At 41.9% G+C, this 19,382-nt stretch overlaps 1 protein-coding gene across 1 annotated transcript in view; it reads left to right on the forward strand.

Annotated features, from left to right (window-relative positions):
• The first annotated feature begins 4,503 nt into the window (after positions 1-4,503).
• The window catches only part of LOC129100178 (kelch domain-containing protein 8B-like), a 122,070-nt gene continuing 107,191 nt past the window's right edge, over positions 4,504-19,382 (forward strand). The window contains exon 1 of the mRNA XM_054609740.1: positions 4,504-4,966. Within this exon, the coding sequence (XP_054465715.1) occupies positions 4,576-4,966 (391 nt within the window). The 5' untranslated portion in view covers positions 4,504-4,575. The remainder of the gene's footprint in view (positions 4,967-19,382) is intronic.

Here is a 19,382-nt window from a genome sequence, read left to right on the forward strand (position 1 = left end):
TTGTTGATGGCACTTTGTGATGCAGAAGACTGCTTGTCTGGTTACTTAAATGCACATTCTGATCAGTTGTGCATCTCAAAATCCATTAGCCTGTCTTCCACCCTCATTTCTCGTACAAAACAAAATACCCTTGTGACTGTATCACTGATTGATGAAATGGCTGTTTTTAGTATCTCAGACTAATTTACCAGTATTTAGTTGCCACTGTTTCTTGTTAGCAAGGACAGACCAGGGCCCTGCAGGGTTTTGATAAGAACTATAGAAACCAGAAAGCCTTTCTATAGACCTTTATTGTATTCCCATGCTAGTGTGGGGAATTAGATTCTATAAGACTTCTTGATTGTTTACAGTTTTCATCAAGCGTTCATTATATGTAAGGCTGCTGCAGGCAAGATTTGGATGTAAACATAAACCCATATTCAGGCTCCAAATAGGACACATTTTTAGCTCAAGAGTGTCATGGTGCAAACTATGCTACATAAACGCACCTCTTCTAGTGAAGCTGTACTAGGCAGTGTTGATTATGCATTAAGTTGGTTGTTTTGTAAAACGTTTTCACCAAAAGTAAAAATCGGAAGTTCAGGATCTGGGAAGAGCCATACTGCTGTAAACGTTTTTTTAAACTCCATCTTGACTTCGTGTTTTTGGCTCACTGTATTAGGCTGTCTGCATGTGTTACTAGTAGGGACACAGCACCCGAGGGAGTCTCGGTCATTGTCACATCTGCCACGCACGCTCTAACACGACACCGTTTACAGCTGAGAGTATGATAATGTCTAGCAGCTGAGCATTGGGAGAACGTTGCGTACTCTTTAGCCTACTGGTGTTTGTACAACGAGACGCTCAGTTAGATCCTTAAATGAAACACCTTAAAGTGGGTGCAACACAAGCAATTAAACTTAATTTTGGCCTTTAAGTCACCCGTTTTTGGCATCATCACGCACACAGCCTAAGGGCAGAGAGATATAAAGACTGAGAGTGAGAGGAGAGAGAGAGATGATATTTTCCAGTAATGAACTGTGAACCAAATAAGACACATTTGCATCATTTTGAGCTTGCTAATCTCTCTGGTAGACTCACTGGAAGTAAGAGGGATCCACAGGAAGGACTGATGTTCTTGGAGGTTGTGAGGAGGTGGGTGCATAGCATTTATGATATGACAAGCTTCAGATGTTACATTTAGCAGCCAGACTTAACCTGCATATTGTACATCAAATGTTACCAAGCTGCCATGAATATTTCCCTATCTTTTAGAGTATGTTTGTGGCAGAATCCTTACATTGTAACAAAGCATCAGAACACTGATTAATAATATAAGAAGAACTAAAAACGTTTTTATGTAGTTGTCTTCATAGGCATTGCAATGCTGATGCACAACAAATACTCTTCAAAGACATCACATGGTGGCAACAGTATTCATACAATTTCTTGAGATATTGACAGAACACAAACCCTACACATTTTTAGTTCTTCATTGGGGCCTTTAGCCTAAAAAGCTTGGTAAAATCATTGTTTTGTGCACCATAGAACATGAGGGATTATTCACTTTCTTGCTGAGAGTTCGATGAAAAGATCAACACTTCTCATGTCTGTATTGTGAGTATGGAGCTAGAGGCAGGAGGCCATTAGCTTAGCTTACAGTAAAGACTAGACACAGGGGGAAACAGAAATATAAACATTTCAAGTTGTTGTGTTGGAGGGAGCTACATGTTGAATTATTATTATTATTATTATTATTATTATTATTATTATTATTAACTTAAAGAAACATTACATTCCACTTTCTCTTTCCCTCTATCTCCCTCTAATATTACATCGGGAAAAAAACATCAGAAAAAGTTTAAAGAAGCACTACTTTATGGTAATCTAGGTTAATTGTCTGTTGGCTCTTTATGTTAGGTAAGTTCTTATCTAACCCTTGACAAGTGAATTGAAGTGTAAATTTGTTTTTGGATCAATTTGAGGTCAGCTTTTAGTTATTGCAATCTAACAGTTATCAATCCGAGAGGAATAACAAGTAATTCAAATTAAGTAAATTTCAATCAAGGGTACATCTATATATATGATTGGCTTTATAGTGGGTTGCTTATGTTAAGATCAAATATGTAACAATATTTTAGAACAAATACAAACTTCCTCATGTGTTTATGAGAAAACACTTTTTTTTTTTATTATATTTTTGTTCTATTGATATCAAACAGGAAAAAGGATTAGCCAAATCCAAAACGTAGTGCATAATAGTGTAAATGGTTTTGTGAAATTGTTCCCTGGTTAGCAGTTATCCATCTTTTATTTGTTCACAGCCGTATTATGTCTGTACACAAATGACTAATAATGGCTAATAATGGCAAGTACATGAATGGTGCCAGAAATGGTTGCTAGGAGATTTGCGGTGCAGTCGCAGTGTGTTCCCTGCATCAGATGTCTGTATCAGATTACATAATGCCTTTTGTTTTTGGTGTTCAACCCACAGTCGGGGACTCATCATAAGGGGATTACTGTATACTGGTCGGTCATCCACATTCACAGTCTCACATCTTTGATTTGCCTTTATTGTCTTGCCACCAGCATACAGTTCATTCAGCCCAATCACACGAGGGAGAAGCTGAAGATAGAGGCATTGACTGGAGACGCGTATGTTGCAATATCCATAAGTGGGCACATTGTAAGCACTATTTTACACAATGAGCATGCTGGGATCAATTAATCAGATCAATCAACTGGTAGTAACTGCTCTTGTACAGTCTCACCTTTTGACTGTCGCGTTTCTATTCATTTGCAAAAGCCCCGATGATTGAGGGTTGATTGGTCACGGTGATGGGAATAATTCATACCGGTGTATTTCCATACCTTCCACCTGCTGCTAAATGTCATTGCTTCTCCTAACAATCCTCGGGTCACAGTGCCTGTCAGCCTCCTGCTGTGTCTCTGCCGGACACACACACACACAGAGACGCATGCATGCACACTTTGAGAGTTAGAATCAAATTTGATAACTCAAAATTGACCGAATTTATTCTGCGACTCATTGAATTCTTGTATCAAGTGGATATGATTCAAGTAACATAAAGGCATTCCTCTATATAAGATATTTCAATACTTAGTCAGTGATTAGCACAATTAGTTTCTATTTGATAAGTTGTTTGATTAGCTGAGCGACGCTGCTCTCCTGAGTTTGCGTATCAAGTTGTTGAAAGCTACTGTGTTGTGTCTTGTAAAAATACAGATTATGGCTGAAACATTGCTTTAAAGAAAGGTTCAGATTTTGTCGAAATACAATAATCGCCACCATTCTGTATTATCTGATCTGTTAAACCTTTAAATTCATGGATCTTTTACTCAAACAGGACTTTCTGGATTGTATTTTTTGCACCCCACACCAACGCAGCCTCTTGCCTTGTTTTAACGCCGGGTGGTTTTTCCATTTGCTTCCTTAGTAGTTAGTATATATAGCCCAAGAAAAGAAAAAGACATATAATCGTTTGTGATTCTAGCTCTTAATTTATACTCCAATTCCTCATCTAACTCTGTGCTGTCTTTTCTTACAGGTTTGGCCCCACCAAGGGACCCTCATCCTCTCCAAAGCTACTAGGAAGCTGCGAAGCACACAGTTCACAGGGCCCTGTGCCTGACAGCGAGTCAATCCTGGTTTAATTAAGAGAAGAATTAGTATTGCAGTTATTAAACTCCAGTAGAGTTTTCATTTAAAGACTTTAGTTCCTTTATTTTAGTTTTTTTTTTCACTCTAGGCTCTATCACCAGGGTGCAGATAGAACTGCAGAGCTGCAGCTGAGGGGGACTGATAGCCCTGGATAAGTTCCTTTTGTTTGAAGGTATAACATTCTCTGCCGTAAAGGCTTTCCCTTGGATTAACAGGGCAATAGTGAAGGTCAGTGTTCCTTCACTCCCTCCTCCAGCGTCTTTGATCCAGTGCCATCTCCCTACTGGTTCATTTTTTTCTCTTTTTCCACTCTTCCACTCTTGACGTTGAGGGTTTTCTGGGATTAAGTATTAAGCCCTAGGACACCCTTTTCAAGAATCTTTTTATTTTTTCCTTCTCCCAGGAATTTACTCAAGCCAAAACTTTAACCAAAATACCCTCCAGACAGGATGCAGTGAAGGAGAGAAGAGAGCCGGAGAGAAAGGAATAGAGGGGGACTGAAGGGCAGATGGCTTCGCTGCTCGTGAAACACCAACAGCCGGATGAATAAAACATTTGAATAGAGAGGGAGTCGTGACATCTGGTTGAGGAGCGAGTTAGACATTCTCCTCATTCCCTCTCTTTCTTTTACCTGTTCTGTCCACTCTTTCACTCACTCGCATCCCTATCCTCTTCGTCCACTCTTCTTCTATCCATCTTTTACTTTCCCTCGTCTCTGTCCCTCTGTGGAGACGAGGGTTCAGGGGGTCAGTCAAACAGACAGAAGCAAGCTTGTGCCTCCACTAGTTTCTTCTGCTCTCGCTCAGTTTGGTTCCACCTTTGCGAGCACCGTAACACAACCCCCTCCCTCTACCCTCTTCCTCCTCCCCGACGCGGTGTGTGATGGTGTGTCCCCTCCTCTCTGTCCTGGAGACATGCCTGTGCAGGAGATGGCGGTGAGTCCTGTCAAGTCCCTGTACTGGGAGCAGTTCCCCCCCATGTCGCAGCGCCGCGTCTACAGCACTCCCGTCTACCACGAAGGCCTGCTCTACGTGCTGGGGGGCTGCAACGAGACCGGCACCCCTCTGGACAGCGTTGAAGCCCTGGATGTAGAGAGCCAGACGTGGAGCCAGCTGCCGCCGCTGCCCACTGCTCGGGCGGGGGCCTCGGCTGTGGCATTAGGGGGCCAGGTGATGGTGCTTGGGGGCATGAACCAGCAGCAGACCCCGCTGGCCTCAGTGGAGATGTACCACCCCGACGAGGGCAAATGGGAGACGAGGGCCAGCCTGAGTCAGCCATCCATGGGAGTCACCACTTTGGAGAAAGGTAAGAAAGTGGACTGCATGCGTGTAACACGGCTTTTCATCCCAAATGTGCAAGTGCAACGTTGTTCTCAGAGAGCAGCTACGCTCACCTGAAAACGGGGAGACACATTACCCCTGTTGAGCTGGTTATTGATATGATTTGGGTGTGACGACTGACTGGATTTGCATTGCATATAAACGATGCCCGCTGCTGGTTATTATGTTTGGTTTTTTTGTTACAAGAACATGCAACAGATGGCGTTCTTGCAGGATTTGCTGTGTTGTCTGACACCAGAATTCCAGTCGTTAATGACTAGTCTTTCAGTGTATTGTCTAGTCATAAAATGCTGTTTCCTGACCGTCAAAGCCTAAAATATATGTGTTAGTTTGTGAAATAAGTCTTAATGTGGTCTTTGTGGGATTCAACTTTAGGTTTGTCCAGATGTAGGGGGATGTGGTTCAGTGGAGAGCAGGGTCGTCCTCCAATCAGAGGATCGGCGGTTCGATCCTTGGCTCCGGCAGTCCATGCCGATGTGTCCTTGGGCAAGACACTTAACCCCAAATTGCTCCCGCAGGCTGTTCCTGCGGTGTATGTATGTGTATGAATGTTAGTTAGGGTCCTGATGGGCAGGTGGCACCTTGCATGGTAGCCCCTGTCATCAGTGTATGAATGGGTGTGAATGGGTGAATGATTAGTAATGTAAAAACACTTTGAGTGGTCGGAAGACTAGAAAAGCGCTATACAAGTACAGTCCATTACCATTACCATGTAGTGGTGTACACAGATATTCCAACTTTAGACTTTAAACCCAAATCCACTCCATAATGGGAGTCCATTGTTCACGCATTTACAGAATGAAACTATGAAAAACTAACAAACAATTTCCATTTCTTAAACATCTCCCCCAAGCATCAATGTCCAATCAAAGCTGGGCAACTGTGACCGGCAACAGCAGGTTTTGGAATTCGTGCACATGTAGTAGGAGCAATATTTGGCATGTTAGGAGTTTGGATGGTTGGCTAACTGGTTACCTACAGTGCCACCATAGCGTTACTCCAAGGGACAGTCCCAGGAGTTAGTTATTTGGTTACATTATAAAAAGCCCCATTGAGGACCTTAACTTAAACTATTGAAGTTTAAGGAAAGGCAGCAACTGCTCTGATCTGCTCTTATTTGGATTTGGGAAAGTTATTCTCAAGATGACTTTGCCGAACTCTGTAGAAATCAAATGCATATTTGATTAACCTGGAAACTAAATAAGTCAGCTGGCGATTTAAAGTTGAAGTTTTTAACCCACTCTAGCTAGCTCGCTAGCTAGCTACAGATGATAAACTGTCTGACGAAGAATGAACAGAGACGCTCAAGTCTTAAGTCAAGATGCCATTGTAGAAAACAATAGAGGCAGATTTCATTTTGGACATTCCTGAACTTTCAATATCATACTTCTGTTTAGGTAGAAGGATAGGTAGGGCTTCCATTCTTTATGTCGGCCTGAATATTTGCTTTTCCTTGGATGACTGGTAGATTGTTGATGTTTGTGAGTAACGAGTTGCTCTCTAGCATTCCTTAATATTAATCATCCACATCCACATTAAATGTATACAGTTTTTGTTTGACAGGTTTACGTGATCGCAGTGCACTCATTCCATTTCCGCTCTGATATTGTGAATTTGTCAGCGCTGGACTACTGTTCCTTCACCCCCATCAATTACTGCCAAAAACTTTATGCAGGCTCATTAAGAGCGGATTATGAAGCTGCTTTGACATATCCGCAAGACTTTGAAACAACAACAGCAACAACAAACTCATTCATCTGAAGCGGCTGAAGTTAGCTAATTAGCTGTTCATTTTGGAAGAGGCCCCTCCAGGCTTCTTAGTGACTGTGGAGCTGTTAAAGTGCCTCTCCAGTTGAAGCTGCTTGTGATTAAAGCTGAATGGTGTTGAGGTCGATGGCTACTCTCCAAAATCGTGAAGCCGGTGCTCAACTCAGGTTAAGGAAATATTGGAGTGAGGCAGTCCCAAGATTTTGCCGATGTAACCGGTCGATAGGTTGTATGTGTGCGTTTTTGTTTTTTTTCTACTGCGATATCTCTGTCTGTGTATGTGCTACCTCATGTGCTTTAGCCAAATGTCAAACATAGCTCGGGTGGAGGAGGCTGGCGTCACGCAGTCTACCTCCACTGCATAAACATACTGGACTTAATGCTCATTCCCCAGGCGTGTGCAGGCTGTCAGAGGTTGTGTATGTTGGCACAGAGGAAAGAAGAGAGTCGTGAGAAAGCGAGGAAGAGAGAAGAGTGGGACGAAAGTAAATGAAGTGATCACAGGCCTTAATATGGGAAAAGAAATACCGAGAGATTGAAAATATTGCATTGACACAGAGAGAGAACAGAAGTGTGATACGCTTGTTGAAATTCTTCCCCGCTGCAGTTTCCTGTGTTTACGTCTCAGGCAGCATGCCGTCGAATGCTGCCGTGATAAACCGGGGAATCAATTTGACCTTTCAAGGTAATAGAGACAGAGTGACATCACTTCCCACATTTATGGGATGTTGTATTCAGTGCAAAGCAAGCATTGTATCTTGGATTAAAGGGGTATAAAAAAAGGTAAGAAACCACAAATCTTTAAAACTGCTTTTTTCAGTGACAAGGTTAAGTGTCAACCAATCATATGGATTTGCTTCACCATGCCCCGTTCCTTCTCAAAAAAAAAAAAAAAAAAATAACAACATCAGCCAGTTTTCCAGTGCTATTAAATGACATAACTAACCCTTGAGCAACACTCAAGTGTGTCAACAGCTTGCTTACTGCTGACAGGCCAGATTCTGGACTGGAACGGCCACTTGAACTGTCCAGAATGCCACTATGCTCTATCACAGGTTGCCTACCCTGCAATACGAGAACAATGCTGCTCCTTTAATTTCATGTATTATACATGGATCAGATAGATAGATTTGCCGGCTTTTTTGCCAGAGACATGTAGCTCAGGCCTCAGTCTTTTACCACGGTATCATTTATGTGTGTATACTTACCAAACAGAGCAGTGCTTTTGTCAAACCATCAGCGTGCAGTCAGCGCTGCATCGTAATGAGCACGGAGACGGGACGTGCTTTCGTTCTACAAAGCTAGTGCTGCAGAAGAGCTCTGCTCTAAAGCCCTGCAGTCAAAACACTTGCCGAATTGGATGTTGTCACACTCATTAAAGAAAAACTCCCCTTAAAGAAAAGCTTAGAATGAACAGCTCAGGCGCTCGTGTTTTCATGTTCGGTGAGTGCTGCAGAGGAGATACACCGGAGCGGAGTCTTAGCAGCTGTAGTACGAACTGGAAACAATATAAGAAACAAACATTGGACAGGGTCTTCATACTATTCATTTACAACGATTTGCTTCATACTTACTGTTGTCAGGGATTATGGAAGGAAGAAGATATTTGATGTAGTGGATAATCAACACCACAAGGAAATCCTATGGAATGTATCAATCTGAGCCAGTCCAGGTCCCAGTGTTAATCTATTAGGAATTTGTCTGCGCGTGTGCATGTTGATCTTTAATTGACGTAACCTAATTGTTTATTACTTCAGGAAATCTCTGCAGCCAACTACATGACAACAGTATCTGTGTGTGCTATGTGTGTAAAGCCTACATCTGCATGTGTGGCGCCTAGGAAGCTGTATGCTGGCCGATAGCTATTGGGCACCAACGGCTGTTAGTGTAAACAGAAGAGAAACGTGATTTAATTGGATACTGGTCTTGATTGTTGCGGCTGCAGTCCAGAGTAGAAAAGTAATATACGGTTTCTTACTCGTTTTAAGAAAGAGAAGAAGGGTTCCTCAGCTAGATCCTAACCAAAGAAGTTTTCTTGTTATGTGTGGCAGACTACTGATCCAGCAGAACACCCTCAGCACCTATAGTGTTTACATCCTCCTACCAGTCCTGTCAAGCTTTCAGGACTTGTATCTTTTTATGAATGTCTGTATGAAGACACAGAGTTTTATACACTATCCTGTGAGCCTGGGATAATGTTTATATCCAGTTTAAATGGAAAGGTCTCCCGTAACTCCATGGAAAATGGAATGATAATCATCAGAAGTTCATCGTCTGCTTACCAAAAGGTTGACATAGCATTATTTAGAAGAGACCGAATCATCACTGCAAGTTAAGATTTTACTTCACTATGAAAAAGACGCCAACTAAGAATTTAAATCCCTTACGCAAAAATTCAAAATAAACATTATAACATTTAGGCCTTTTGTGTGGTGATTGCACAGTCTTTATGACCTAGTCATCAGTACTATCATCACCTTCCACACATCACAGAGTGGATCGGATAGAGCCAATAGCGCTCTCCTGAATTATGTCATTTTTTTTTTTTACAATCAAATCATAAATTTATGTATTTGAAGGAAAGTAATACACTACATGTGTTTGTATCATTTTTGTGTGCGCCGCAGCAAGCGGGAGAGTTTTTTTGGCTGCTGTGAAAATGTTTTTTTTTTTAAAGGCTAAACGCCAACAAATATGGATTGAAGCAAAATATTTGTTAGATATAAACATGTTGTGAATTTTGAAAATGATTGCATCTTTTTTGAATGAATCTGGACCTTTGGACGTAGGACTGACTGAGACATTAACAGAGATGTGGAGGCATCGTAGCGCTGGCTTGGCGCTAGAAAGAGAATGCTATGTAGACACTCAGCCTAAATTATTAATAATAATTTGAATGTCAATGTTATTAATGAAGCTTTGACACATTTGGTACAGCCCTACAAGACACACAACATTATTCCAACAGGGGAAAGGACATGCAACTATAAAGAGACAGAAAGTGAACGTGAAAGGGGCCACACTTTTTGGGGCTGTTGAGTTAAAAAATAAACAATCTTTCTCCATAATTGCTCTCCATCCCTCGTTGGGCTCTGTGCAAGAACAATGTTAAAAATGAAACTGGTCCGCAGTGCAAAGGTGGGGAGGGGGCTCAAGTTGCTCCCATCTTCTCTGACATATTGAATAGTTCTGTACCTTGTCTAGCAAAAGATGAACCAGCCCTCAACCTATCTTTACATAAGGAACTAGGTTTTTTTGGCAGGATTAACAGCAGCAAATGTGTAACTAATGGTGGCTAAGTTGTTTTTGTCCTGTTGCTTCGTTTTTTCCTTTTGTTCCTGCAGCCAAGAGGCATAGGTGTAAAAAAATGTTTAAAAATACATAAGCTCTGTGTCCGTGTGTTGGTGTGTGTGTCTGTGTGTGTGACAAACAGAAAAAAAACTGTGTGTGTGTGTTTCAGATGGTGGTCTGATGATTGACATGTCTTGGCCAACACTGCAGCCCTAGAGCCTCCTCTCCTCTCCTTCTGCTCTCTCCTCTCTTCTGTTTTTCTCTTCTCCTCTCCTCTCCTGTTTTATATTCTTCTTTTCTGTTTTCTCCTCTCTTCTTCTGTTTTCTCCTCTCTTCTTCTGTTTTCCCCTCTCCTCTCCTGTTCTCTCCTCTCCTCTTCTATTTTCTCCTCTTCTGTTTCTGCTCTCCTCCTCTGTTGTCTCCTCTCCTCTCCTGTTCTCCTCTCACCAGTTGCCCCCCTAGCTGTTTCTCTGTCTGTTCCCTGACTTTCTCGACTGATCAAGCGAGCGTTGCTGTTCCTTGGTAACATGTGTGCGACTGCCATGTTTGCTTTTAGACTAATCAAAGGGAGCAAGCCGATTAGTTGTAAATGTTGGTATTTTTGTGTCAGGCAGAGCTACAGACAGAGCGTTTGTTTGAATTATTTCTGTATTCCTATATTGACAGAACATGCATATATGTGTGTGTGCGTGTGTGCATATGTGTGCATACTTGTGGTGCATTTTGCTGCCTCTACTGAGGTGAACACCATGCATGTGTTTGGATTTTTCTCTCTTATCCTTCACTTCTTTCTGTCTCTTCATCATTAATCCAAAATGCTGCTGTATTGAAATCCCCGATCCCTCCGTTCAATCCTTAGACCACTTTTTGTTTTTCTTTTGAGTTTTGGTCTTTTTTCCCAGGGGTGTGAATCTGTCACTCTCAAGACGATTCGAAACATATTTCAATTCATGGCCTGTGATAAAATACGGAAACGATTCATTTTATAATGTAACGAGTCAATACAGTTCTAAATGGCGCTGCTTCGATCCAATTCAGGTTAGACTGAGTCAATTGAACTTCTTTTGTAGTATTCTCGTATCAAATACAGTATTTCCTGTACCAATATGGCTCTGCAGCTCATTGGCCATTGTTGTAATTTAATGGTATAACATTTAATTTCAACGGTTGTTTGCCTTATATATGAAATGATGATGTGATAGACCACTATTATTATTATTATTAAAAATGATCTTTTTATTCACAGGCGATTTACCGATTCCCCTCAAAATCTTTATCTAAGACTCTAAGGACAGCTTTTCCAATATGTATCAGTTAATATTTACACCCCTAATTTGGCATTTTATATTGTTTTCCCCCCTCTCACCTCTTTTACTTCATGGATCAGCTAACTGTGAAACATTTATCTTGTTCCTCTAGCTTAGCACAGTTTGCACAGAGACATGAAACATGGTGTATAATAAATGCAGCCCCCCCATTGCTCCCTCAGAACATCTAGACTATAGTCCCCTTCATGCAGAGCCAACTTTTTAATTGCTGCTGTAGTGTGACTCAAAAGTGTCATACTCCCACTGCACTGATGAGTATAATTTCCTTTTTTCCCTCACTCTGTGATTAACCGCCGCTGCCCTCTCCTCAGTCAACAGTCCCTCTCTGCGGCTGAAAAAGAAGTGTTCCAAAGTGCTGTCAAGCCCCTGAAGGATATGAAGTATGTTTCTACCAGCAGGAAGATAAAGGCATGCTGTCATGGCTTCAAAGTGGTGGAGGAGGTGTGAAGTCAGTTACAAACAAAATCCCAGGAAAGACTTCACTCTCTCTTCTTACGAGAGAGAAGACGGTTTGAAGGCAGCCGAGCTGCAATGTGCTTTTTCAAATTATTAACAGGACACTAGTCGCCTGGATTTTTTGAATTTAACTAAATATGTATGTTTCTGGGGCTGCACGGTGGTGTAGTGGTTAGCACTGTCGCCTCACAGCAAGAGGGGCCCGGGTTCAATTCCCGGGCCAGACAACCTTCTGTGTGGAGTTTGCATGTTCTCCCCCCGTGTCAGCGTGGGTTCTCTCCGGGTTCTCCGGCTTCCTCCCACAGTCCAAAGACACTGAATTTCAGACTCTGAAATTGCCCGTAGGTGTGAATGTGAGCGTGAGTGGTTGTCTGTCTATATATGTCTGCCCTGTGATAGGCTGGCGACCTGTCCAGGGTGTACCCTGCAGCGTGAATCGCCCATTGACAGCTGGGATCGGCTCCAGCACCCCCGCGACCCTTAACTGGATAAGCGGTAACGGAAGATGGATGGATGGATGTATGTTTCTCATTCTTTGTGCTTCAAAACTTCCTATAGCAACATCTTTTTCTCTGGCTTGCTTTTCTTGAATAACCTGCGATCGACCTGGTTTTTGGGCTCCTGGAGCCTCAGAATGCATTATGCAAGAGTCTGTTTCATTCTGTTACAAGCACGGTGCTGTGATGTTCTCTGTGAGATGGTGATACGCTTTGGGTCAGTTTGGTCATGTTGTGTATTTGTGATTTGGTAAAAAACTAACTTTCAAATATGGAAGTGGTAACATAGTGTATGGATAATAAAATAATAATAATCTCCGTAATCCGCGCCAAGATGGACACAACTTTATTCCCTTCACAAGTCACACATTTTTCTTCCTCTCCTTCCGTTCTAACTTTCACAATAAAAGCTCCAGACATATATAATGGAACACTGTTTCCTAGAACGATCTTGAGGTAATTCAGAACCTTCCCTTAGCAACTAACAAAATAGCTTACAATAGCCTTGCAAATGGTAAACAGCAAAGGAATAAATATCTTCAGGGGTCGGGGCCTTACGTTGACTTTCTTATTGCACCTATCACTGATGCTACAGTAGTTGAACGTTTTCTAGCAGCGTAAATGTATCAAGTAAGTCCACTGTAGTTTGAGACTATTAGGAGGTCGCGGAGTATACAAAAGTACAGTTTAAAAAGTCATTTTTAATTACCTTTTAAAGGAATATAGTCCTAAAAAAGAAAATGCAGACATTGTTTTAAATACAGGCCTATGTATTGATGCTGGAAGAAGGGCTACTGAGGGGGTCGCAACAGTCTCACACCAATGCATCCAATAGCTTGGCCAGTGCTCTTTGACATCAAGCTATGACGCTCTACGTACCCCTAGAGCAGACGTGACTTAAAAACTTTCTTTGACCTCGAAGCTCAGTGTTAATCAACGGTTCTGAAGTTCATGAACTACACTGCAGGCGGATACTCTAGTGGGACACAGGGTGACGGCTGATGCCTAATTTATAGTTTTGCGAAGACCTTGCAAAGAAGAAGCTCGCTGAGAGCTGCAAACACACAACTGGCATCCTACATTTTTTTACCACATGCCAGGCACCGCGGACTCTGCAGAAGTTTGATTGGACATTGTTAAACTATTCAATCATGCCTATTGAATAAACCAAAGACCGCCTGACAAAGGATTTGAAAACCACCGGTCCAAATCAAAAAGAAATGGCGTGCTACACGCAATCCACTGAAGTACCATTTTTACCCCAGAGTTGCCCGCACAGAATGCGTAGGCCCACAGCCGCAGGACTATAAATCAGGCAGGACTCAAAAGAACGGCTCCAGTGGGGTTGAATGCTTATCAGCACGTCCGCAGTATATAACATCCGGTGTGTGAAATGGCTCTACTGTCACCGCTCTGCCTTTTTTATAGAATAAAATAAAATGATCATCTGCCCTTATGTCACATCTCTCGCCCACGTCCAGGCGCTGTCTCACTCCCTCTGCCTGAGTTGCGACTCTCGTACTTCACTGAAGTAACATCCACAACTAATCATTTTCTTCTGTGATTCTATTTCATTTTTTTGGATGGAGGGGTAGAGATGAATGGGACCTGCAATTTAATGCTCGATAGTCTACAGAAACCAAGTAGAATGGCGATAAAAAACAAAACTCCTTGGAGGAGGAGGTGGGAGAAGAGACACCTTTCCAGGGTTTTGAGAGCTTTCTTTTATCAACACTGATGCCAATTCAGAGTCTGTCTCTACATTTCTGTGTTAACAAGATAAAGCCGTGCCAGAGGCCACAGCAGAACACATTGCTCAGCCGTTTCTGTGAATAAAACAGTTGCTCTTGAAATTCGGGTAGCTTTTGTGCAGGGTTATCTATAAAAGCCGTCAGTGTTTCCTCTCAAAGGTTTTTGGTTGCGGTCGGTTACATTCCTGAAGTTTGTTTCAAGACCTGTTCTGCTGATCACCTCCTGTGACTGTTGTGCATTTAAAATGGATATTAGTTGTAGTGGTATGAAAAGGAAACTTTCCTCATGCCTTCTGTGTGCATCCTGTGTGGAGCCACAACTGTGTAGTGCAACACAACATTCAAGTTTCTTTCAACCAACTCATGAACCATGTTTTCTTTGTCAGTTAATTACACCATAATTTCCTGTGTTATCATATATAAGCAGATGACTGTAAGAGGCTTTCAAAGAATTGCAGTTATCAAACTTTTTCCCTTTTATCTGCTCTTTTTCTCTGTCAGACAGAGACCATCTATATCCAGTTAACTTAACCACCCATATTTGTTTCATTTTGTTTTTCAGTGGAGTGAATGGTTTGACACACAGTGTACTGGAGTAAGCTATCCTAATCACATTAAATATTAAATAAAGAGATTCTCAAAGATTGCCACTCCTAACGACAGTATTGGTCCACCCTTGGGTCGTCTGTCCCACCCGATGTTGAGCTAGTTTTTAGCGGCTCCATTAGCAACAGTGAACGGTGGGCTTGATTGAATGCTAACGCGTCCAATAATGGATTGAGAAAATTGCTTGACATTCGCAGCCCTAATATGTTGTGACCAATGACACCAATAGGCATGTGACTTGTAGAGGCAACTGCAGTCACAGATAAGTGGAACATGAATTGAGTGAGTGAGTGACATTAATCCATTTGAAAAGGAGTACACAAACCTTTGGTGGCCATTAAGATTAGGAAATGGATTCGTCCCGCTCAGGTTTATTTTTTATGTTTTATATCTGTTAAGTGCTACTGTGCACATTTTACAACAAGATAAGCTAAGAAGTCCTGTTGGATCCAGAATTATAGAACATTATCATGAAAATCCGAATAAAGCTGGGACTCATTTTAATCATGTTCCCACCTGGAAGACTTTTGCAGAGCCATTCTCACACACATGGTCATCGCTGTAGAGGTTTAGTTTTGTACTTTTGCTTGTACTTAAACAAGAGCTGTGTGTGTGTACTTTTCCCCTGTTTTGGTGACATGTACTGTTTGTCTTCTTTAAATATAACGCCTGTGTTTCAACCCCTACAAAGCAACACACCGCCATTGAGACTATCTTGAAACGCTATTCGGATAATACTCTAAGCAGCTTGTTCACATCAAGTAACTCAGCATAAAAACCCCCCCAAAAAACGAACAGTTATTTTTTAAAGCCATGCGTTGTTTGTGCAAACATGAACGGTCCTCTTTTTAAAAGGGATTTCTTCAGAGAGGTTTATATTCATGAGAGCAGAAAAGCCTGAGATGATGACATCAAAGTGTCATTTCACTGTGGGACTTTGCACTCATACTCAGTCTGTTTTGCTCAACATTGCTTTTTGTTTCAGCTTTGTGGACTTTAAAGCCTAAAGCTTGTGGACTTTAAAGCCTAAAACTTTTTCGGTTTCCATGCACCTTAGTAAAGCCCTCAACTCACAGCGCTGAGCGAAGTGGTTTCTATTCTAGGTGTGAGTCTCAGATGATAGAAGCCTCTGATCGTGTGGCCCCACTGAACTGAAACTGAGATATTCTGCTGCAGGGCACAAGCTGGAGTTTCTGCATATTAATCTCTCACCCAATACTGTATCACTTATTACCAGAGCCGCGCAGCTGAGAAAAACATCTGCATTTACCTTCCACTCACCAACTCTTATCTTCTGTGTTAGTCCAATCCTGATTTGCTTCTCTCTGTTCTGCCAGAGCAGCTTGGTAACAAAGATAATCAAGGAAAACTACCGGGAAACGCAAGCAAAACTGATGAATGATGAAACATAACAGTATTCCTCTACAAATTGAAAGTTGAATTTATAACATCTCAACCCTGCTTGGTCTTGTATGACCACAAACTTGGCTAGCGTCAAACTTTCTATAGATATTTCTGTATAACTGATGTTACTGATTCAGTTCACTGACATAAGGATGTTTCTCTTTCTACATAGGGTTGTTTAAATTGTGCTATATATAATAATTTGAGCACAAATGCTAAACACACCATTTGCTCTCTTTACCATGAATAAAACTAGAAGATATACCGAGTACTTAATAATATCATGACAGTTATAATAATAACTTTGTTGCTGTCATTTTAACATTCAGGATGGTGTTTTCATGATACCAACAGAGCGCAGTGTGGATGCTAATCATTTACTGTCAAACTGTTGAACAGTTCAAATAAATATATATATAAAAAAAAAAGAGCAAAAATCACACATAAAGCTAGAGTTATTTCTAACTTTGGGGCTAATCCACGTGCATTTAGCTTCGGCCTCCTCAAACTGTACACACACAGCACTGACACGTTCACAGCTGTAACATTACTGCTGTCTTCACACTCATCGTCACACACACACACACACACACACACACACACACACACACACACACACACACACACACACACACACACACACTCTCTTTACAGTACACTTGCTAATGTTATGACGGACTTCCTATATGGCAGTGGGGTCTGACTGTTTGTGCATCAGGTAATTGAAGCAGCTTGGCGGTTTATTACGCTTAACTGACGTGAGGTTAACATCACACTGCCGCCGCGTTATCTGGTGCGCTTGTATCTGTGTAGTTTAGCGGCTACGAGCATGTGAGCACCGTATCAGGTACTTTGGAATTTTGAGGTCTGTCCATGGATAGCTCAACAAGTGTAGATGTTACACAAAATTGACAACATATTGAATATGTTAGATAGGAGGAAAACTCTGGGGTTAGTCACATCGAAAAATAAGAAAATTGTTATTTCTGGACTCGTACTCTTGAGAGCAATACACTTCTTAGCACAGCTCGCTATCTTTTGCTCAACTGGAAAGACACCTTCACGCTTAATGCTTCAAGTGTGATTGCTCTCACCTTCACAGACTGACTGCAAAACATTCTGTCAAAAGACACACACAGTAATGTACGAATGTCAAAGCAGAGGTAGATAGAGCAGTAGATCAAAAGGGGATGCGGCTTAAAAAAAGTAAAAAGTGGAGATAAAATAACTCCTGGAAGTGCAGTGAACGTGACAGGATGATGATGCATAACCGCTGTAGATTATCTGAGAGTGCTGTAGCCTTAAAAAGGAAACAAGGTGAGGGCCTTTGGCAGTGAAAACATCATATTCTGTGATCCCAGCAGAGCCATAAGTCTAGACTTCAGGGGCTTTGGCCAAAGACTGGGTGCTGACTCTTAAATGTTGAAGCCTGGTGTCTGATGATACTCCGTAGACGCTAGAGGCGGCATCCCTTCCCCCCCAGTGAAAGCGCTTTATCAGGGGAAGCCCGGAGCCCTGCTGAGGCTGTCATTAGAAGCTCAGAGAGGAGCATGATTACCGATGAAGACCTACACAAACAAGAGCCGGCTTCCTGACAGTGTTGAAATCTGATGGCATAAAACAACAACATTCTCTTGTGGGATTCAGGAGAAACGGGATGGATGACAGTGATTGAGAGAAATGAGAAAGATGTAGGCCTTAGGCAGACATTCATAATAACATATGAGATTGTTATGATGGAAATCAATTACTTCAGTGGGCGCTGCAGTCTCCAGCAACACGCTGGCGGGAAGCGTTTAAAAGAATGAGAATAAGCCCAGAGGTTAAAAAAACAGACGTCAGTGGACTTTGTAGGGTGCTGCAATTTTGAGCCCACACTGTGCTTCATACTGTAAGTTTTGATAATGGAACAGCTTTACGTTGGCAAGTAAAGCACTTCTATCAGTTTCTACATTCAGACTGAGTTCATGTTTTTGCTCTTATTACACTGCAAAAACTGGTCTCATTACCAGTTGCAGGCTTTCTGAAAGCCAAATACATGTCAACATGGAGCTTGGTTTTAAGGGTGATTGTACTTATTGTACAAGAACATGCTACTTTATACTTGCTACTTTATACATGTTGCATTTTTCCCAACTTGTAATTCTAAGGCCCAACACTGACTCAAGTGACATTACTCCGGAGTCACAAAAAGCTTTATTTTTCACATGTGTAGCAGTTCTCCCCAATCGGAGGACGGGGCTGAGCTCACAGTTTTACCTGATATTGATGCATTTCTCTTTTAAAGCTACAAAAAACAATCACATTTCCAGTCAAATTCATAAACCAGAGTTGCAACAGGAATGAACTAAATTAACTCCAAAATACATAACTTTACTGCATTTGTACTGCTGTCCTAAACAGAAGTCAATACGTCCACACAAAACAGGTTAGAGAGAGAGAGAGAGAGAGAGAGAGACCTGTAGCTGAGAGGCCTCTGAAAAACAGAAAGGTTTAGGAGACCTGAGGGAGAACCTCCTGTACTTCTGGAGACAGTGGGTCCTGACAGGCTGATATGGCCACAGGCAGTAACACACTGTACCATCACATTTCTCACTCTCACTCTCACTCTCACTCTCCGTCTGACCTTCTCACTGTACCACATTTTGGCTACGTTGATACCACCCGATTTTAATGACTTATGCTTCAGGCTAGCATTCGTTTGTATGTGAGAGTGAAAAATAAATCGTCAGCATTGTTTTTTTGCAGTTAAGAATGACAAGTAATTCCTCAGTTATACTTTGTCACTGCTGTTTACTGGAATATTACATCAGAGTATCCTGGCTGATTTATTTTTGGCTCAGTGCTGCTCTTCGGTCCCAACAGGCACATTGACAGACAGACGCACTGCTGGAAGGCTTGTCCTGTGCACACCAGGAAACTTTCTCTCCTATGTGGTGTCACTTTGTGTTTTGCAGCTATTTCCCTGCAGTCGTTCATCATCCTGTCGGCACAACGCAGACTATCGACGGCTCCATCACTGGCTGTCAATGCACACCCGGTGGTGTTGCAGCAACAGGGGGGGGATGTGAAAGTTCAGCTTTACATCACAGAGGCATAAGGACACACAACAGCGGTGGTCATCATTGTCTCCAATTCCTCCTGTCACATTTCATTTAATGAGACGTTCTTAACGTTGTCAAAAAAAGTAGTTTCAAACTTAAAAATCTGTGTGTGACAACTTAAAGGTCTGAAATGTAGAAAAGTAAAGTACAGAATGCCATTTACTGTTAGATCCTCCT

The sequence above is a fragment of the Anoplopoma fimbria genome, chromosome 12 (genome assembly GCF_027596085.1).
Source record: "Anoplopoma fimbria isolate UVic2021 breed Golden Eagle Sablefish chromosome 12, Afim_UVic_2022, whole genome shotgun sequence".
NCBI lineage: Eukaryota > Metazoa > Chordata > Actinopteri > Perciformes > Anoplopomatidae > Anoplopoma > Anoplopoma fimbria.